This window comes from Vulpes lagopus, chromosome X (assembly GCF_018345385.1).
Source record: "Vulpes lagopus strain Blue_001 chromosome X, ASM1834538v1, whole genome shotgun sequence".
Classification (NCBI taxonomy): domain Eukaryota; kingdom Metazoa; phylum Chordata; class Mammalia; order Carnivora; family Canidae; genus Vulpes; species Vulpes lagopus.
Genome location: NC_054848.1, coordinates 44,291,911 through 44,314,938, shown reverse-complemented (window position 1 = coordinate 44,314,938; position 23,028 = coordinate 44,291,911). Strand labels below are relative to the sequence as shown.

At 38.6% G+C, this 23,028-nt stretch overlaps 1 protein-coding gene and 1 pseudogene across 1 annotated transcript; one reads left to right on the top strand and one right to left on the bottom strand.

Annotated features, from left to right (window-relative positions):
* Positions 1 to 720: 720 nt before the first annotated feature.
* On the bottom strand, positions 721 to 1,992 carry LOC121482983 (cyclin-G1-like). Its single transcript, XM_041741184.1, has one exon. The coding sequence runs from the start codon at positions 1,836 to 1,838 to the stop codon at positions 951 to 953; it is 888 nt and encodes a 295-aa protein (XP_041597118.1). The 5' UTR covers positions 1,839 to 1,992; the 3' UTR covers positions 721 to 950.
* A 7,295-nt stretch (positions 1,993 to 9,287) lies between these two features.
* LOC121483498 lies at positions 9,288 to 10,297 on the top strand (annotated as a pseudogene).
* The last annotated feature ends 12,731 nt before the right edge of the window (positions 10,298 to 23,028 follow it).

Here is a 23,028-nt window from a genome sequence, read left to right as displayed (position 1 = left end):
ATCTCCTTACGGTCACTGACTTAATAGAAAATCTCAAATACAATCTTAGCAACTTCATAATTATGAGGATGCCTACTGACTTTTTTAAAGACTTTCTTTGGGCACAGGAGGGGCAAGTAGTGAAAGTATATTCTCTTCCTTTAAAAATTCTAAGTTAGAAGCAATAGCAGTTTTTATAAAAACAGCCCTTAGTAAAAACTTCTGGAGTGTTAAATCAAGTTTTTGGAGCATAGTTATTTTGAATTACTAACACAATAAAAACAAAGTTTCTTGATGGGATTAGATGGAGGCAGCAAATACTGTGTAAATTTTACCATGGATGCAAACCACCAGTTTTTTTAGGAAAAATATTAACAATAACTTAATATGCCAAAATAACTAGGCCTGTAGTTTTACTTTTATAAAATGCCCTCAAATTTAAGTGTAATTTCCAAGTAGCAGTAAAGTCTAGATCTCGGAATTATCTATTATTTGCACTATAGGTACCAAGAAACCATTTTCATTGCCTAGAATAGTGACCTTTGTTATGCCTTAAAAGTGCATTTGTGAAATGTTGGTTTTAATGTATACCTCATAATTTAGAATTTAATTAGGTTACCACTTTTGATACCACCTAAATATAATATATTGACCCGACATAGAAAGTTGGGTCAATGTTAGAAATGAAGATTCACAGTTTACCTTCCCAGGCTTGTTATTAACATTTCACATTTATGCTCTTAGCTTTCATTTGTATGTCTCACAGATGAATTTAAATTTAATTTAAATTTAATTCCACTACAGCATGTTAATTAGGTAGTTTTCCCAAATCTGAGAACATCAATGCTAATCTAGTTGTGATGTTCTGAGGCTTCACAGCTTAAATTCATTATAACATCATGGAATCCATAGCTCAGGATTGTGGAGAAAGGCTTCAGAGAAGAGCTTGTTTTGTTGCTGTAACAATCCAATTAAGGGACCATTTCAGGAATTGTTGGAAGGTGGGTTATTCTGTTGTAACTATGCTTCAATTGCTGTGCAGTACGTCCAGAAACAATCCATTTCAACTTCTGAACATTTGGTTTGGAACACTTGTTTGATGAATATTCAGTTAAACATTTGGATTCAAGTTCTTGCCAGAAGGTCAAATCTCTGCCATTTATCTTGGAATGTGTCTGAAGACATTCTATTCCTTCAGTTAACTCTACAAACTTCTGTGCTTGGATCTCCAGTGCAATGATAGACAATGCCAACACAGAAGGCTTCACTTTAGAAAATATGATCCTGCAGTGGCATGCCTTAAGTTGAGCTTCTAGTCTTTCAAAATTAAGGCTATTCTTCCTTTCAATTGGTAAGTTCTCTTGAATAAGTGAGTAGTAGAGTTGCAGAAATTGAAAGGCAGTAGTAGCTTTGACTTTCCAACACACTTTCTCCAATACAATCTTTTCCATTCTCATCAAGTCTGAAACGGTGAACCTATACTGGCTTATTCGGATCAAGTCAGTTGCCAATGGGACATTCCTTTCCTCTTCTATTGATTTAACAGCCAAATAGAAGCAGCTCAGCCCAACACAGCCAAGGTGCTTGGGCTGTACCTTCATTTTGGACAGGAATCTGTCCAGTAAATTCACAGCTAGAGAAAATGTCTCCGTGTCAAAGCCAAAGAACTGAGTTAGACTAAGAAGATCTTTTACTTCAAAGTCCCTTAGTCTTGCAGTCATTCTGAGGCCATTATCGTGTGCAGATTCAATTAGTCTCAAGCCGCAGACCTTTGGCTGACATCTGGACTCCTGTTCCAATAGGGCATTCAGCTGGTGTAGCAGTTTCTGAGATTCAGTTGTTGTCAGTACTTCTATCATCTTGACCGTGACTGTGGCTCCTCAGCTGTAACTACCCTCTCCGGGCCTGCTCTCACCTCACCCCGCGGTAACAGATCCGATAGGCCCACGAGGCTAGGGGACTCGCGGGTAAGAGGGGAGAGGCCCGGGGAGGGGGAGCGGTCCTGGGCAGAGGTCTCCGCAGCGCCACCCCGACGACACTGCCCACCACAGGGTCAGCTCGGAGCCCTCTCCATCTGATTATTAAAGTTTTTATTCCCTGAAGTTACCCTCAAGAAAACATTAACATGAGACACAGATTTTTTTGCATTTTTACCCATTCAGAAATGGTAATTCACATGGCTGTGCCCCAGATTTCCTTGTCAACAATTTTCCATGTTCCTTCTACATCCCTGACCGTCCAGCCAAAATTTTGGCCATAGCCCAGGAAGTGACCATTTCTCCTTCCAAGCAAAATGGACAAACAGGCACATTGCTTAAAGTTCTGCCCACTGGAGGTTCTTCATAAAATTAAAAAATAGAACTACTACATCATCCAGCAATTCCATTCCTGGGTATATAACCAAAGAAATGAAAAGAAAATATCAAAGAGATATATGCACTCTCATGTTTTTTGCAGCATTATTCACTCACAGTAGCCAAGAGATGAAAACAACCTAAATGTCCATCAAAGGAACTCCTGCTATTTGCAACAACATGAATAGACCCTGAGGACATTATGCTAAGGGAAATAAATCTGGCACAGAAAAACAAATATTGTATGATATCACTTATATGTGGACTCTAAAAGGGACAAACTTGTAAAAACAGAGAGTAATATGGTGGCAACCAGGGGCTGGGTGTGGGAGAATATGAGAGATACTGTTTAAGGGTACAAACATACAACTGGTATTTAAAGAAGTCCTGGAGATCAAGAGCAAAGTATAGTCACTATAGACAAAACAGTATTATAATCATCAAACTTGCTAAGAGACTAGATCTTAATTATTCCCACCACAAAAAAAGCACAATAGAGGTGCTTACTATCCTTATAATGGCAATCATATTACAATATATAAACACATGCTGACCACTTAAAATGTATACACTGTTATATATCAAACATATTTTTAAAAATGTAACAACTTAAAACAAACAAAAAGACTTTCAGCAAGTAATAGGATTACCTGAAGTGGGTAAAGAGCATCTACCAAAAACCTATTTCCAACATAACACTTAATAATGAAAGACTGAATGCTTTTCCCCTAAGATTGGGAAAGGGGCAAAGATTTATGTCCTTACCATTTTTACTCAGCATAATACTGGAATTCTAGCCAGTGCAATAATGGCAAGATGAGGAAAAAAATTTAAAAATTAGATGGAAAAATAAAACTGCCTCTATTTATGGATGACATGATTGTCTATATATAAAATTCCAAGGAATCTACCAAAAAGTCCTAGCGTCTAGTGCAAAAGAAAAGTCCTATCATTTAGTGTGAGTTCAGCCATGTCACAGGTTAAAAGATCAATACATTAAAATATATCCCAATTCTATATACTAGCAATGAATATGTGGAAATCAACTTTAAAAATGCAATTCCCTTTACAATTACTTTATTTATTTATTTTTAATTTTTTTAAGTAGGATCCTCACCCAGTGTGGAACCCAATGCAAGGCTTGAACTCATGACTCTAAGATCAAGACCTGATCTGAAATCAAGACCCTGACACTTAACTGACTAAGCCACCCAGGTGCTCCAATTTTCAATTACTTTAAAGAAAATTTATTTTTTAGTGCTATGGATTGAATTGTGGAGCCCCTCCCCCCTGAAATTCATGTTGAAGCCCTAATCCCTAATGTGATTTTATTTGGAGATAAGCTTTTTTTAAAGAAGTAACTAAGGTTAAATGATGTCATAAATGTAGAGTCCTAATCCAATAGGATTGGTGGCCTTAAAAGAAGAGGAAGATCTTCCTCTTTTTCTCCCTCCACATGCGTGCAATGAGAAAATGCCATGTGTGAATCCCTGAAGAGAGCTCTTACTAGAACTCAACCATGCTAGCACTCTGATCTCAGATCTCAGATCTGCCTGTGTCTCTCATGATAAACAAATAAAATCTTTAAAAAAATAAAATAAAATTTAAATTCAATTAGCCAACATGTAGCAAATCATTAAACTCTTTATCTTAAATAAAATATTATGGTCACACAGACACTTGTACACAAGTGTCCATAATAGACTCATTTGTCACAGCTAAGAATTGGAAACATCCCAGATGTCCTTCAATAGGTAAATGTTTTTTATTTGTTAATTTTTTTAAAGATTTTATTTATTTATTCATGAGAGACACACAGAGAGAGAGGCAGAGACACAGGCAGAGGGAGAACCAGGCTCCATGCAGGGAGCCTGATGTGGGACTTGATCCCGGGACTCCAGGATCACCCCCTGGGCCAAAAGCAGGCACTAAACTGCTGAGCCACCCAGAGATCCCCAATAGGTAAATGTTTAAACAAATTGTACTATATACACATCATGAAATACTACTTAGGAATAAAAAATTAATATTGATATGCCAAACAACTTGGATGATACAGAGTATTATGCTGAGTGAATAAAAGCCCTTCTTGGGGATCCCTGGGTGGCGCAGCGGTTTGGCGCCTGCCTTTGGCCCAGGGCGCGATCCTGGAGACCCGGGATCGAATCCCACGTCAGGCTCCCGGTGCATGGAGCCTGCTTCTCCCTCTGCCTGTGTCTCTGCCTCTCTCTCTCTCTCTCTCTCTCTCTCTCTCTCTCTCTATCATGAATAAATAAATAAAAAATCTTTAAAAAAAAAAAAAGCCCTTCTTAAACAGCTGCATACTGTTTGATTTAATTTATATAAAATTTTAGAAATGAAAAAATATTAGAAATGTTGAACAGATTTGTGGTACTAGGGGTTAGTAGCTGCAATGATGGGACATGAATTTATGTATGTGATCTAGTTGCATAGAACTTATTCTGTGCCAGTCTCAGCCTATATTGTGGCTGGACTGGTCCTTGTGGTTCTTATCATGATTGCAAGATGCTCTCGGCAACAACCATCAGGAAACTTTGAAAATAAAGGTTTATTACTTATACGTTGTGAAAATTACATAGGACACCTGGAGGGTCATAACAAGATCATGGGGAGGCAGGGGGTTGTAAGTAAGAGCCTAGGGTTCTGTTTTTACTGGGATGTGGGGGGGGGCTTGGGTTTTGAGGACTCACTCATTATTGATGAATTTAAAACAAAATAGCAGGAATTTAAAGCGTGAGAAGAGAAAAAACAAAAGGCCCAAATGATCTCTAAAACAAAGAAGTCTGGAATAGAGTGGGGGCAGCCTGGCTCTTTAGACTTGTGGCTGGTACTGTGTGAATTCAAGATACCCATCTTGAAGTGGATGCCCCTTTGAAGTAGATGCCTTGGTGATCAAAGCTTAAGTCAAGGCACTTGCCAAGTGTCAGAGTTTACACTGCAGAACTAAATATACACACAAATGAATACTCATAAAACTTGGGAAATTTGAATAATATTGGTGAATTTTATCAATAAAAATATCCTAGCTGTCATACTACAGTTTTGCAAAGTACTACCATTGAGGGAAGCTGGGTAAAGGGTACAAGGAATCTCTCCATATTATATATTACAATTGTATGCATATCTACATGATCTCAATGAGAAGTTCAACAACAATAAGTCTGTTGTAATATGCCTAAGCATTGTTCTAAATACCATGTTCCACTAAAAGGAACCAGAGCTCTTTGTAGAAATGTGTGATTCCAGGGCTGGGAGGTAAAAATCTAAGAGCTTGGGGGCATTTGTTTGTTTTAGAAAACAAGGAAGCGGTCAAAGAAAAACGGAGAAATGCAAAAGCACACAGGATCCAGTTTGAAAAGGCACATATAGGCCAAAGTTGGAATATTTTGAACTTAAAAATATTAGTTTATGGTAAGTTATTGAATTCACAATTACTATTATTCCTACTCTTTACTCTGCAAACTGATAATTAAAGGTAAAGAATTAAATATATAACCTGCCTTTAAGGGAGAAACAGTAGTCCATCCACACTTCATGAAAGAAAGTTCATGTTTATGGATGAAAGTCAGCTAAAAAAAAGTAGAAGGAAAGTTAGCATTAGAAAACCACCATTTTGTAATCAAACAATTGAAATCATGGTTCAATCAAAGGTTATCAATGGATTTTTAAACTATTAGGCAAAAATTGGAAAGGAACAAGATATTCACAGTGTCAAAATAACACCTCTCAGATTACTTGCTTATTGCAAAAGGTTTTCCTTTTCCTACCTCCACAATGGAGAAATCTGGCAATTATTATTTTAATGAAGATATAGCATTTACTACTATTACTACTGGAATAACTTGACATCATGAACCTCTGATGTGATGCAATATGAAGTATACAACATCTGCCAAAACAACATACTTGCCAAAATGTGTAACTTGAATCTAATCAAGCTTTTAGACCTGACTTTTAGCTGTATAGGGAAAATATTGGGTTAGAAGAGCAATCTAAAGGACACTACAAGGAAAGAATCAGGCAAAATCAGCATCGACTGGCCTGGTTGGTTATTATTATTTTCTTAAAGTCAAGTTTTTATTTAAATTCCAGTTAATTAACAGTGTCAGGAGTAGAATTTAGTGATTCATCACTTACATAAACACCCAGTGCTCATCACAAATGCCCTCCTTAATACCTATCAACTTTCAATGCCTCCCCCTACACCTCCTCTCATGTAACTTTCAGTTTGTTTTCTATAGTTAAGAGTCTGTTTTCTGGTCTGCCTTTCTTTGTTTTCCCCCTATGTTCATCTATTTTGTTTCTTAAATTACACATATTAGGCAAATCATATGGTATTTATCTTTCTCTGACTTATTTAACTTAGCATAATACTCTCTAGCTTCTTCCACATTGTTGCATATGGTAAGATTTTGTTCTTTTTATGGCTGAGTAATATTCCGTTGTGTATATATACATCTTCTTAATCCGTTCATCAGTTGATTTGGGCTCTTTCCATAATTTGGCTATTGTTGATAATGCTGCTATAAAGGGAGTGCATGCATCTCTTCAAATCAGTATTTTTGTATCTTTTACAAAAGTAAAAGTACTAGTACTAATACTAGTACTATACCTAGTAGTGTAATTGCTGAGGCATAGGGTAGTTCTATTTTTAACTTTTGGAGGAAACTCCATACTGTTTTTCAGAGTGGCTGCACCAGTTTGCATTCTCATCAACAGTGCTAGAGACTTCCCCTTTCTCCTCATCCTCTCTAACATCTGTTGTTTCCTATGTTGTTCATTTTAGCCATTCTGACTGATATGAGGTGATATCTCAATGTATTTTTGATTTGTATTTTCTTGATGATGAGTGATGTTAAGTATTTTTCATGTGCCTGTTAGTCATCTGAATGTCTTCTCTGGAAAAATGTCTCTTCATATCTTCTACTCATTTTCTTTTTAAAAAAGATTTATTTATTTTAGAGAGAGAGAATATGAGTGGGCTGAGGAAGGGGCAAAAGGGGAAGGAAACAACAGGACTTCACACAGAGCTCGATTCAGGACCCTGAGATCATGACCGTAGCCAAAATCAGGAGTCTGACGCTTAACCAACTGAGCCACACAGGCGCCCCATCTTCTGTCCATTTCTTAGCTGGAGTATTTGTATTTTTGGGTATTGAGTTTGATAAGTTCTTTATATATTTGGATACTAACCTTTTACCAGATATGTCATTCGCAAATATCTTCTCCCATTCTGAAGTTTGCCTTTACTTTTTGTTAATTGTTTCCTTCACTGTGCAGAAGCTTTTTATCTTGATGAAGCCCTAATAATTCACTTTTGCTTTTGTTTCCCTTGCCTCTGGAGATATGTCTCGTAAGAAGCTGCTATGGCAGCAATCACAGAGACTAAAAGGAAATAACCAAATTTAATGTGTGAATTTTAATTATAGCCTGGGTTGAAGGGGAAAATCTTTTTATAAAACACATTTAGGAAACAATTTAGGAAATTTAAATATATACTGGGAGTAGATGAAATTGGAAAATTATATTGATTTGTAGATGTGACAATGATACTGTAGCTATACAAGAAATTATGCCTTGTTAATCTTAAAAATAAAGCTGCCAGTTATTTTACACAGCAAAAATGGGTTTATGTAGGAATAGCAGAGAAATGCAATCCAGGACAAGCAAGCTATGGCAAAACTACAGGCAAGTCCAACAAACAAAGGAGAGGAACATTATTTTATAAGGAAGAAGAAGGAAGTTGGGAGAGGTTGTTTTGAACAAAAGTCCATTGGAGAAGGAGAAAAGAGTTCAGGGTGATGATCATTTCTTATTGGCTGAGTTGCAAGGGTAGTGGATTTCCTGTAGGAGGTGCAAGGCCCCAGCATTGTCCCTGAAGACAGGCCTATAATGGATCATTCTTTCCTGTTGGAATTCTTCCTGTAATTTCCCTACCAGCCTCCCCTTCTAGCATACTTGGTCCACTTTAGTGATATTTTCCTTAATTTATAATCACAGCCTTTATTCCTAGGACACAAGTGCTGAAACATTGAGAGATTAAGTGGCATTGATGTGTGTATCTTACTTAAAAATATTTTTCAAAAGTACATCACATATGCATGCATATATATAACAAAATGTTAAGAATCATTGAATATATGGGTGGATCTCTGCTTGCAGTCAGTATGTGTAGATGTCACTACTTAATTCAGGAAGCACTTTTTGGAAGATTCCTCACTGTTTTCCCAGGTAGTGGTTACACTGCAGGAAGGAGGATCCATGCTCATTTTGTGGTCTCTTCTCCTGCCATGCCCAATGATCCTATCAGTTTCCAAAGAACAAAGTTCAACTTCATATTTATGCTTCTCAGTGCTGTTAAAATTTCTCCGTATAGATGGAAAAATTAATGTATTGTTTCTTCTTTTACCTCTAATTCTTAGAAGACAAATTTGCACAAATAATCTTCGTGTCCTGTAGTGAAGTTAGAATCCAGTTTCTCTTTGGGTCCACTGGTGTGTTGTAACATAGTATTGTGGGTCATCTTTTTTTTTTTTTTTTAGCTCCAACTATACTACAATTACTCACAGTACACATATTTTGTGTTTGCTTCAGTTTGTCTTTTCCACACCAGATGAACGGTGCTTATTTTAAACTGTTCTGTCTGCTGCTGCATGCATGTTAGATAAAAGGTCTGTAGCATTTTCAGTGTTCCAATATTTTAAGGGTAGGCTTCTGATTTGAATGAACGATAGAAAATGATATTTAGGAGAAGGGGCAGCTGATAGGCTTAGCCAGAATTTCAGGGCAGTAAAGGCTGTTTTGATAGGGTCAAAGGAAGGGTCTCTACATCACATTCAACACGTGGCCAATCAGGCTGACGCAACGGGGCCGCTGTGGAACTTACTAGGAAACCAGAGGCGGTGGGCAAGCGTTTGGAAGGCGGCAGGCGCCATGGGCAGAGTGAGCAACCGCACCAACACCCAGCCGCGGGGGCAAAAGAGGCCCGGGGATCCCGCTGCTGCCTACGCAGCCATCCCGGTCATGGGCGCGCGGCGGCTCCCTTTCCAGGTCCGCGTGGGGAGCCATGCGGCGGGAAGGAGGCCGGTGGCGGCCAGGCGGGATCTGTCAAGATCGAGGCGGAAGCACTGGTGGCGGCGGACCCGGGAGGCAGGCTCCAAGGGCCCGCTGCCATCCCGATCCCTGAAGCCACTGGCGCCCGCTCTGTCCCCCAGTGAGCTGGACCTGGGCGCGCAGCGGTAGCGCGGGGAGACGTTCAGGAAGCGGCGGGGCCTCAGCGGCGAGGGCGCCGCCAAGTTCCTGCTGGACACCTTCAAGTACCCCGGCCTGGTGTATCACACCGGCGGCTGCCACTGAGGCGCGGTCCGCTTCGCGGTCTGGGCGCCCGCAGACCTGCGCATGGTGGATTGCAGCTGCAGGCTGTGCAGGAAGAAGCAGCATCGACACTTCCTCGTCCCGGCCTCGCGCTTCACTCTGCTGCTGGGCGCCAAGAGCATCGTCACGTATCGGTCCCACACGCACCCGGCGCTGCACAGCTTCTGCAGCAGGTGCGGCGTGCAGAGTTTCCACGCATCTGTCTCTGACCCCGGCATTTACGGCGTCGCCCCGCACTGCCTGGATGCCGGCACCGTACGCAGTGTGGTTATCGAGGAGGTCGACGGTGGCGACTGGGGGGAGGAGGTCACGAAGGAGCCCAAGGCCATCCAGAACGCGTCTCCTGAGTAAGCCCCCGCCTCTCCTCCCAAAGAGGATCAGTGGCTTAGTCCGCGGCACGCCTGAAACATGCCCCGTGCCCCTCGGAGGGAGCCACCTCAGTGCTTGTGGAGGAATTCCTGTAGGAAAGAGATCCGTTTCTGGACTCGTGAACCCGTGACGTCGCTCCAGGCTCCCACCCCTTCCCTTTCAGTGTTTTTCAACGGACTTGCTTATAATTATAATAATAAAAAAAAAACTGAGCGCACATATGGCTGTGAACAGCCATAATATTCCCAATCCAATAAGCAAGTAGCGTCTCTACTTTTTCAAGTCGCCTAGTGTAACACTCACTTGTATGATGTATTCGTCATATAGTTCTCACAGATCATCTTTAGATTATTCCTATGTACTGTACTGTTACGGTGCTATTGTGAATGAGATTGTTTTAAATGGTCGCATCTGGTATGCTGGACCACTCGCTATATCCAGACACTTTTGCGAACACTTACGGATGTTTTCTATTGAATATCTGTGTGTGCGTGTATTTTAGGTAAGCACTCACGTTTTCACTACTTAGAGATATAGGTGTTATTTTTAGCCACATTGCTTATTTAAAGTATTTTTATATAATATGTTTAAGGCTTATTATTGTGACGTACCTCATTGCGCTTATGTTTTCAAATGTTGCCATTTTGCTTCGTTTTGTTTTAGAAACTGCCTGTGGGTGGGGGGATGTGGAGACAAGAATGAGAAAGAATGTGCACTGTATGTACACCCTTTTTGATGTTTTGAAATTCCTATCTTGAACATGTGTTAAGTATTCAGATAAAGTGTTCGAAATAAATACTTAGTAAATAGAAAAGTATGTATTTCTATGTTGTACATTTCGAATCAGCATTAATTTATATGTGATTTCTTTATATATGAAATTTTATTTAACAATAGGTGTCTTTACCTATCAAATTATATGTATCATTTAATAGCTTCATAGAATTTTAAAATGTGGATCTTCCATAACTTATTTAACCAACCTCTTCTAAAGGATAATTACCTTTTCCCCCAGCTTTTCACTATAATATTTTGAAGGAGTAAAGTACAAATAAATATTCTCAGTGTTCTCTCACTTGGACAAAAGGGCCTGGAGTTCTTCCCATCTCTTTTTCTTGCTGTTTGTTTCTCTCCTGTACATATATTTCATTAGATGTACATATAATATACATCAAATTGTTTAACTTGACATATCAACAAATTAAAAATGAACTGAATAGGTATATGATTCCATGTGTACTGCAAATAACATGACAGCCATCACACAGAGAAGTTATCGTCCTTCAGTCCTTACCTCTCATTTTCCATCATTCCCCCTCCCCACCATCCAGACTAGAGGAAGGGAATTTATGCCTTGGTTTCCCTAACATGATCCTCTACTCGTCAAGCTTCCTCCTTTGCTATTTGGAATAGCTTGGCCCAGCCCTTTACCATCTACAGGTTGAGTTGAGGTATAAAAGGGAGAGTGGGAGAGATAACATGAACATGCACTTAATGCCCCTAGGAGATTCAGTTGTCTTGGTGGTCAGAAAATAACCAAATTGCAACTTGAGTTATACCCATATGACATTCCATTGCATGGATGGGATCCAGAGAGAAGGAAAAAAATGGCTCAAGCCTTCGTGCTTCTACCATGTCAGTGTCTCTGTACAAATAAATGTGTGGGTGTGTAATTTCCTTTTTCGAAGAGTGGCTTTTCTTTCAAAGTGAATATTGACTTTTCTGCTTCTCTATGCCACATGCAAATCATTCATGAGTTTATTTTGTTAAAGACTCACATTCAAGAGTTTCAGAGAGCATTGCTTTTTCTTTGCTTTTGTTTGTTTGTTTTTACGGGTTTTATTTTTTTGAGAGAGAGCATGAGAGCACAAGCAGGGAGAGCTGCAGAGGAAGAGGGAGAAGCAAGTTCCCCACTGAGCAGGGAGCCCCACTTGGAGACCCTGATCCCAGGACCCTAGGATTATGACCTGAGCCCAAGTCAGAGCTTAACCAACCCAAGTGCCCCTCAGAGAGCGTTGTTAACCTCAGAGAGCATACCATTAATAGGTCCTAGGCTGCTTTCCATGAAAAGGGATGGGAGACAGTGCTAAAATCTGAGGATGGACAAGCTGTTGGGAAAGGGGATGATCTCCCAGATACCCAAGGACAGAGATTTGACGAGAAAGAGAAGCAGCAAGCAGCCCAGAACCAATGAGGAATGCTGGGGAAAGGACAGAGGTGTTTAAGGGAGTCTTTGGGGGGTTTTTGACACAGGTTGTATGTCCATGTTTTTTTTTCTCCTACCTCCAAAGAAGGCCTTAATGTTGCTTTATGCATTAGCTTCTTTTCTGTTGCACACACAAAAAAAGTACACTTTAAAACTATATAGTAAATGTTTTTCCATGCACCATTAAAATCATCATGGATACTGATCATAGTCTGTGTGCCATGCTTTAGGCATCTCTTATTTCAAAGAAAGTTCAAGGGCTTGGCATGTGGGTTGGGACTGAAATGTCAACTCTTCTACCTACCGCTGTGTGGTTTATAAAATCTGTAAAATCCTACACTTTCTTTCATTGTGAGGACTAAATGAAGTCATACATATAATGTCCTGGCACAATGACTGACTCACCTCAAGAATTTGCTGTGGTTATTGCTTTTATTACACCAGGACATTGATAAACAGAACCAATGGTCATAACTGTATTCAGCTCTAAGATTAAGACATGTCCATGTGCATTCTCTCATGTGCCGGATTTTTTTTTAATGTGCCATTTCTGGAGCCTCTTAAAGTGAGAGAGCAGTTCAGTAATGGGGTATAAAAAAAGGAGTTGTGAGCCACAAGTATGCAGGATGCTAAATGCTCTATCCCCTTTTGACGGATTCGTCAAATATCCAGTTTCCTCTCTGTCCTTAATAGCATATGTCCTTGCAGACATGTTCCTGTTCTCATTCATCCAAACTGTTAACAGGATAATCATCCTAGATGGAACCTCATCCTACCTCACCTCATACCCTATTCTCTCTCCAGCTTTACCCCCATTTTATCCCTACTGGGTGTCCAGCACTGCTCTCCATGCTAGGATAGAACAAAGAACAAAATGTAATGCCTAGGCCACTATCATTTCTGTCTGGTGGATAAGACAGACAACCATGATCTTACAACAGAATGTGGCTAGGACAAGAACAGGGTGCCAGGGAAACACAGAAAAAAAAAGTCCCTACTCTTGGACCAGTTAATAAATTTCTCTGGGCTCCAGTTTCAGGGTCCTCATCTCTAAAACATTAACAATAATAATACTCCTTTCCTAATCTTGTTCTCTCTCCAGGGTGAGATATAAAGAAACCTAAAGAGACTATCTATATTCCAGGAGAAACCATGAACTCTATGCCCTGTTAGTCACATATCAGGTCGGAGGCAAAGCATTCCAAGATCCCCAGGAATCTAGTCTTTTCTGGAAAATGGAGGCAGGATTGGTGCCATTTCCATCCTTTCCTTTATATCTTCATATCTACTGAAAGGGCTTCTTTTATTTGTAATGTATTCTTAAAATTATAGATTATAAATAACTAAATGTAGTCCTCTCAGGTCATGCTATAAAAGGTGGTACCAGCAGTGGCATATCACCCTCCAGTTGACGTAAATAATGTCACATTATTGGATAATTTTACTGTTTAACCCTTGAGAAATTCAAAGGAGGTGGGTGATGCTTTCTTTCCCAGAGTCTCTGGGAAAGAATTCCAGTAGTTAGGATGCTTTTCTCTATAATAAGTGTCCTAGGAATTACAACCAGGAAGAACAGTATCAAGCAGAAAAAGAAGACCTGTCTGTCACTGTGGGGCTCTTTTCATGAAGTAAGAAATCTTTCCTAAAATCATTGCCCCCAGATACTATTTCCAGTTTCCTTTTCCTTACTGAATAAAATCTTGCACTAGTTAGTATATTAAGAAAAGAACCTCTATCAGTACATTTCAAGTCTTTAGCCATGTCTGTTCTTCCAATGACATATGAATAGGAAATTGATGTGGATGCATTATTTCTGCTTTTTTTAAATTGGATTTCAATTTGCCAACATATAGCATAACACCCAGTGCTCATTCCGTCAAGTGTCCCCCTCAGTGCCCATCACCCAGTCACCCCGACCCCCTGCCCACCTCCCTTTCCACTACTCTTTGTTAATTTCCCAGAGTTAGGAGTCTCTCATGTTCTGTCATCCTCTATGAAATTTCCCACTCGTTTTCTCTCCTTTCCCCTTTATTCCCTCATGTGATGCACATGAGGAACAGATTTCTATTCTGGCCTCATTATCAGTTCACAAATTGTATTTGCTTGTTGTTTTCTGTAAGCATTTTGACGGTAAGGACCCTATCCAATTCTTTATGAATCCCAAGTGCTTAGTACAGTATCTGACACATCAATATTCAATAAATATCTATGCATGTATAAACTAAGAGCACCCACTATGTGCCAGGCACTGAAAAAGAGCTATCATTGTATTTTGATAAAATTCAGGCTTATTTAGAAAGTATATAAATTAAAACATAGCTATTTCTTGCTAATAGTAAAAAATTTCAGAAAAAATATATGCATCATTTGAATAAAAAGGAGTGGGGAAACAACTAACCAATGTTTTGCTTTTCTTTTTGTTCTTACATGGATAAAGGCTATTTCTTATTTCAAAAACAACAAAAATACAATGTAAGGAAAAACAGAAAAGTATAAAGTTGCAAAGAAAAAAACTGCCACAAAACAGCCAAGTATAAACATCTCCATATACTTAAAAAAATAGTTTTTGGGCACCTGGGTGGCTCAGTTAGTTAAGAAGCCAACTCTTAACTTCAGTTTAGATCATGATCTCAGGGTTCTGGGATGGAGCCCTGCATCAGGGCTACGTGCTCAGCAGAGAGTCTGCTTGAGGATTCTCTTTCTCCCTCTGCTCACTCTCTGTCTCTCTCTCTCTCTAAAATAAATTTTAAAATAAAAATTCTTCTTTAAAAAAAGCTTTATTAAGATATAATTGATAGGCAAAACCTGCACATATTTAATGTATACAATTTGATGAGTTTGGATATATGCATACATCCATAAAACCTTGACCACAATCAAGGTAATAGATGTAGTGATTACCTCCAAAAGTTTCTTTGTTACACACTTTCTTTTTAAAAAAACTTTAATTTGAGTATAGTTGACACATAATATCATATTAGTTTCAGGTATACGTGTAACATAGTGATTTGACAAATTTGTATATTATGCTATGCTCGCCACAACACTATTACAATATCAGTGACTATATTCCTTATGTTGTGCCTTTTATTTCTGTGATTTATTCATTCCATAACTGGAAACCTGTATCTCCCATTCCACTTCACTCATTTTGCATATTCCCCCTCCCTCTCCTCTAGCAATCATCAGTTTGTCCCCTGGATTTATAGGTCTGATTCTGTTTTTTGTTTATTCATTTATTCTTTTTTTTAGATTCATTATGTAAGTGAAATCATATGGTATTTGTTATTCTAGTCTGACTTATTTCACTTAGCATAATACCTTCTAGGTCCATCCATGTTGTTACAAATGACACAACCTCATTCTTTTTATGGCAGCATAATATTCCATTATATATGTATAGTACATCTCCCTTACCCATTTATCTCTTGATAGACACTTAGGTTGCTTACATATCTAGGCTATTGTAAATAGTGTTGAAATAAACATGGTGGTGCATATCTCTCTTTGAATTAGTGTTTATTTTGTTTTCTAATAGTCACTAGTGGAATTATTGGATTATATGGTATTTCTATTTTTAATTTTTTGAAGAACCTCTATATTGTTATCCACAGTGGCTTTACCACTTTACATTTTCACCAACAGTGTCTGAGAGTACCTTTTTTCTCCACATTCTCACAAACACTTGTTATTTCTTGCCTTTTTGCTTTTAGCCATTCTGACAGATAAAAGTTAATCTCATTGTGGTTTTCATTTGCATTTCTCTGATGAACTAACTAGTGTTTTTGAGAATTCTTGAACATTCACTGTACATGCTATTATGTTCATGCATTAACCTGTTTAAACATGAATAAATAAAACCCATTGTCTATCATATTTATATGCTTTAATATCTGTGCGTACATGTATATTCTTGGACTTGCATAAAATATGCATTGAAGTTTGTAAACAAATACAAAGTAAACATCAATATATATTTTCACACAATGTACTCAAAGAAATGCCTAACCATCCCCCTTCATCACCTCCACCTCTCTCCTCTATTTGTCCTCTACTCTTGTACCTTGCTTCAAGGTTTTATGACCCATTTTATCTAGCCATCTCTTTAGATGTCACCTGCACTGCTCTGGAACCACTAGTCAGCACTGAGAGGCCACGTCATTTGGTGTGTGTGTGGGGGGGGTGGGGAGTTGAGGTATTAACCTTCTATATACTAACAAATATTTAACATATTTTTCTAAGTACAATTCTGGCATGAATTTTGGCTTTTAACTTGTTTAAGTTAATAAGCAAGACAAAACTCAGATATAGGTGAAAACCTATACCAGAATTTAAGTAATTCATCAATGACTTCAGGATCCTCTTTGCTGAGTTGGACAATAGCTATCAAATACTAAAAGACTAGTTCTTCAATTTTGTGTCCTATTCTATTCACACTGTAATGGCCACAGACACAAAATACATTTCAGTATAGTTTGCACTATTAATATGTTTTTTTTTAATTTTATTTATTTATTTATGATAGTCATACAGAGAGAAAGAGAGAGAGGCAGAGACACAGGCAGAGGGAGAAGCAGGCTCCATGCACCGGGAGCCCGACGTGGGATTCGATCCCGGGTCTCCAGGATCGCGCCCTGGGCCAAAGGCAGGCGCCAAACCGCTGCGCCACCCAGGGATCCCTATTAATATGTTTTACTTCACTTTCTTAATTCTAGACAATCAAGATAATGAAAAATGGAACCTTGATTTCCTGATCTTCACAGTGCGGTGTAAATACCCACACCATGGCCTATTTGAAGTTACCAGTGTGAAGTCATTGAATACATACATAAGAAGAGACATACAGACAACATAATTTCACTCACATGTGGAAATTAAGAAACAAACAAATGAAGAAACAAAGAAAAAAAGAGACAAACAAAAATAGATTCTTAAAAAGAGACAACAAACTGGTGGTTGTTAAAGGGGAAGCATGTGGGGGGAAGGGTGAAATAGATAAAGGGGACCAAGAGTACTTATCTTGCTGAGCACTGAGAAATGTATAGAACTGCTGAATCGCTATACTGTATACCTGAAACTAATATAACACTGTATGTTAACTATACTTCGATTAAAAAAAGAAAAGAGATGTGCAGTTGTATACCATTATATAACATTTTCACAAGACAGATACAAAACACAAAGATAATTTCAAGAATATAGACAATAGTAAAATGCAATAAAATAATTAAGAAGCAATAAGCTTTTAGTATTTTTTCTTTTAAAAATAATTAAATTTATTGTAATTTCATATAGTTCAATTTATAGTCATCACCTCTATCTAGCATGATGGCATGAATCCCTAGTCTTGAGCCCCTTCTCTCTACAGATTCATGTAACTTTGAGGCAGACCCTAACCAGTACATCACAAAAAACTCCACTTTCTACACTCCTCCTCCAGCTGACCCCTAGGAATAAAACTAGGACTCTATTTCCCTAAAAGTACCTTTCTTTTAAACCTCAATGCTCTTAACCTAAAGTCCTTAGTCTCCAGAAATCACTGGCTCTAGGCAGTCACCATCATCTTTGGATGTGTTAGACCAATGCAGAAAATTCATTATGCTCAATGCTCTATTCTTTTTTTTTAAGATTTTATTTTTTTATTCATGAGAGACACACAGAGAAAAGCAGAGACATGGGGGGGGGTGGCAGGCTCCCTCCTGGAAGCCTAATGTGGGACTCTATGCCAGGACCCCAGGATCATGGCCTGAGCCAAAGGCATATGCTCAACCACTAGCCACCCAGGTTCCCCAATGCTCTTTTCTTTATGATCTTAACACTGGTCTTTCCTGGGGCAATCCTTCACTTGTAGTAAAAGAGTATTAAAGAGCTCTTAGTAATAATCTTTTCCTTAAATTTTATTTTAACTGCAGTGTAGTTAACAATGAAGTTTTTTCTTTCCTTGAAATTTTATTTATTTATTCATGAGAGACACAGAAAGAGAGAGGCAGAGACACAGGCAGAGGGAGAAGCAGGCTTCATGCAGGAAGCCCCATGTGGGACTTGATCTTGGAGTCCCAGGATCCAGAGCCAAAGGCAGACGTTCAACCGCTGAGCCACCCAGGTGTCCCTGAAGTTTTATATTAGTTTCAGGTGTACAATACAGTGATTCAACATTTCCATACAACAACATTGTGCTCATCATGACAAGTGCACTCCTTAATTCCCATCACCTATTTCACCCATTCTCCCACCCACTTCCCCACTGGTAACCATCTGTTCTCCACAAGTAAGAGTGTTTCTTGGTTTGTCTCTCACATTTTTTTCTTTTGCTCATTTGCTTTGTTTCTTAAACTCCACATATGAATAAAATCATAGAGCATTTGTCTTTCCCCGACTGACTTATTTCACTTAGCATTACACTCTCTAGATCAATCCATCTCCATGCATGCGGCAAGATTTCATTCTTTTAGGGCTGAATAACATTTAATTGTATATACATGCCACTTCTTTACTCCTTTATCGATGAGCACATGGACTGCTTTTATACTTTGACTATTGTAAATAATGCTGCAATAAACATAGTGGTACATATATCCTTTCAAATTAGTGTTTTTGTATCCTTTGGGTAAATACCCTGTAGTGTGATTACTAGATGATATGGTAGTTCTATTTTTAATTTCTTGAGGAACCTCCACACTGTCTTCCACAGTGCCTGCGTGAGTTTCCATTCCTACCAAAAGTGCTTGTGCTCGCTTTTGCAGCACATATACCTACCAACAGTGCACAGGGGTTCCTTTTCCTTCACATCCTTGCCAACACTTGTTCTTTGTTGTGTTTTTTACTTTAGCCATTCTGACAAGCATGAGGTCATATCTCATTGTAGTTTTGATTCGCACTTCCCTGATGATGAGTGATGTTGAGCATCTTTTCACGTGTCTCTTAGTAATCTGTTTATCTTCTTTGAAGAATTGTCTGTTCATGTCTTCTGCCCATATTTTAAAATATTTTATTTTTTAATTAATCAATTTTTACATCCAACATAGGGCTTGAGCTCAAAATCCCAAGACTGAGAGTCACACCCTCTTCCAACTGAGGCAGCCAGGCACCCCTGTATGCTGCCCATTTTAAAACTGGATTATTTGTTTATTGGGTGTTCAGTTGTTCTTTGTATATTTTGGATACTAACCCTTTATCAGATATGTCATTTGCAACTATCTTCCTCCATTTCAGAAGTTGCCTTGTGTTTTTGCTGATTGTTTCTTTTGCCACGCAGAAGCTGTTTATTTTAATGTAGTCCCAATAGTTCATGTTTGCTTTTGTTTTCCTTGCCTCAGGAGACATGTAGTAAGAAGCTGCTACGGCCAATGTCAAAGAAGTTACTGCCTATGTTCTCTAGGATTTTGATGGTTTCAGGTCTTACATTTAGGTCTTTCATCCATTTTGAATTCATTTTTGTGCATGGTGTAAGAAAGTGGTCCAGTTTCATTCTTTTGCATGTTGCTGTCCAGTTTTCCCAACGCATTGTTCAAGAGACTGTCTTTTTTCCATCAAGTATGCTTTCCTACTTTGTCAAAGATTAGTTGACTATATAGTTGTGGGTCCATTTCTGGGTTTTCTATTCTGTTGCATTGGTCTATGTGTTTCTTTTTGTGCCAGTACAATATTATCTTGATCACTACAGCTTTGTAGTATAACTTGAAGTCTGGAAATGTGATGCCTTTGATTTTCTTTTACAAGATTGCTTTGGCTGTTGGAAGTCTTTTGCGGTTCCAAACAAGTTTTAGGATTATTTGTTCTAGCACTGTGACAAGTGCTGGTGGCATTTTGATAAGGATTGCATTAAATGTATAGATTGCTTTGGGCAGTATAGTCATTTTTACAGTATTTGTTACTCCAATCCATGAGCATGAAATGGTTTTCCATTTCTGTGTCATTTTCATTTTCTTTCATAAGTGTTTTATAGGGGTGCCTGGGTGGCTCAGTCAGTTACGCGTCTGCCTTTGGCTCAGGTCATGACCCTAGAGTCCCGGAATCGATCCTGCATAGGGCTCCCTACTCAGCAAGGAGTCTGCTTCTCCATCTGACACTCCCCCATTCTCGTGCTCTCTCGCTCTCGCTCTTTCTCTCAAATAAAAAAATTTTTTAAAAACGAGTTTTTTTTTTAATAGTTTTCAGAGTACAGATATTTTGCATCTTTGGTTGGGTTTATTCCTAGGTATCTTATGGTTTTTGGTGCAATTGTAAATGGGATTAATTCCTCAATTTCTCTTTCTGCTACTTCATTATTGGTGTATAGAAATGCAACTGATTTCTGTACATCAATTTTTGTATCCTGTGACTTTACCAAATTTGTGTATAAGTTTTAGCAATTTTTTGGTGTAGTCTTTCAGGTTTTTTACATAGAGTGTCATACCATCTGCAAACAGTGAAAGTTTGACTTCTTCCTTGCTGATCTGGATGCCTTTTGTTTCTTTTTATTATCTGATTGCTGAGGCTAGGAAGGTGGTGAGAGTGGACATTCTTGCCTTGCTCCTGACTGTAGAGGAAAAGCTCTGTTTTTGTCCATTGAAGATGATATTAGCTGTGGGTTTTTTATATATGGCCCTTATGATGTTGAGGTATGTTTTCTCTATCCCTACTTTGTTAAGGGTTTTTATCAGGAATGGGTGCTGTACTTTGTCAAATACTTTTTCTGATTCTATTGAAATGATCATATGGTTCTTATTCTTTCTTTTATTAATGTTGTGTATCATGTTGATTCATTTGCAAATATTGAACCACCTTGCAACCAGGAATAAATCCCACTTGACTGTGATGGATAATACTTTTTTATATATATATATAAATATATAAATATATATACATATTTATTTTTTATTGATGTTCAATTTGCCAACATATAAAATAACACCCAGTGCTCATCCCATCAAGTGCCCCCCTCAGTGTGTTGTGCCCAAGAATCCGAGAAACCACCAAGGAGCCAACACCGATGCAAAGACAGGAGGGTTTGTTCACAAGCTCAAGCTTGGGTCCAAGTATACCCGACACAGCGGAGCAGGGACTTGGACCCCAGGTGGGTTCCAGCTTAGTTTTAAGGGCTGGTCTAGGGGACCTCCAGAGCGGGTGGAGGAATTTCTCAAGTTCTGTTTACATCCTGATATGGGGCTTTCAAGGGCGTTGAGCTCTGTTCTCATTTTAATATGGGGCTTCCTGCCACTGGCTTCAACTCAGTTCTCATTCTAATAGGGGCTTCCCGCCCTTGGCTTGGGCTCTATTCTTATTCTAATATGAGGCTTTCTAGGACATTACACTGTAAGGTGTTTTCTTCCTATAACGGAAGTAATGTAAATTTCAGCTCTTATTCACAGGGGCCTGGGATGGCTGTACTTGTGCTAACGCTGAACTTAAAGTGGAATGGCCTTAATTTTCTTGGCCTCCACAAGTGCCTGTCACTCAGTCACCCCCACGCCCTGCCCACCTCCCCTTCCACCCCACCCCCAGTTCGTTTCCCAGAGTTAGGAGTCTCTCATGGTCTGTCTCCCTTTCTGATATTTCCCAATTATTTTTTCTCCTTTCCCCTTTATTCCCTTTCACTATTTTTTATATTCCCCAAATGAATGAGACCGTATAATGTTTGTCCTTCTCCGAATGACTTATTTCACTCAGCATAATACCCTCCAGTTCCATCCACGTTGAAGCAAATGGTGGGTATTTGTCGTTTCTAACGGCTGAGTAATATTCCATTGTATACATAAACCACATCTTCTTTAGATGGATGATACTTTTAATGTGCTTTTGGACTCTATATGCTAGTATTTTTTGAGAATTTTTGCATCTGAATTTTGCAATATCAGGGATATTGGCCTGTAGTTTTCTTTTTTATTGGAGTTTCTGTCTGGTTTTGGAATTAGAGTAATGCTGCCTTATGGAATGAGATTGAAATTTTCCTTCCATATCTATGTTTTTGGAACAGTTTGAGAAAAGTAAGTCTTAACTCTTTAAATTTTTGATAGAATCCACCTGTGAAGTCAATTGGTCCTGGACTTCTGTTTGGTGGGAGATTTTTGATTAGTGATTCAATTTCTTTGCTGAATATTAATCTGTTCAAGTTTTTTATTTATTCTTGTTTCATTTTGGTAGTTTATGTGTTTCTAAGAGTTTATATATTTCTTTCAGATGGCCCAATTTGTTGAAATATGGTTTTTCATAATATACTCTTATTTGTACTTTTGTAGTGTTGGTTGTAATTTCCCCTGTGTATTCTCAGACCATAATGCCTTGGAATTAGAATTAAATCACAACAAAAAGTTTGGAAGGACTTCAAACACATGGAGGTTAAGGACCATCCTGCTAAAAGATGAAAGGGTCAACCAGGAAATTAAGGAAGAATTTAAAAGATTCATGGAAACTAATGAGAATGAAGATACAACTGTTCAAAATCTTTGGGATACAGCAAAAGCAGTCCTAAGGGGGAAATACATGGCAATACAAGCATCAAAACAAAAACTGGGAAGAACTCAAATACAAAAGCTCACCCTACACCTAAAGGAGCTAGAGAAAAAACAGGAAATAGATCCTACACCCAGCAGAAGAAGAGAATTAATAAAGATTCAAGCAGAACTCAACGAATTCGAGACCAGAAGACTGTGGAACAGATCAACAAAACCAGGAGTTGGTTCTTTGAAAGAATTGATAACATAGATAAACCATTAGCCAGCCTTATTAAAAAGAAGAGAGAGAAGA

Coding starts and splice junctions, on each gene's coding strand:
- LOC121482983 (XM_041741184.1), bottom strand. CDS start 1,838: ATGATAGAAGTACTGACAACAACTGAATCTCAGAAACTGCTACACCAG.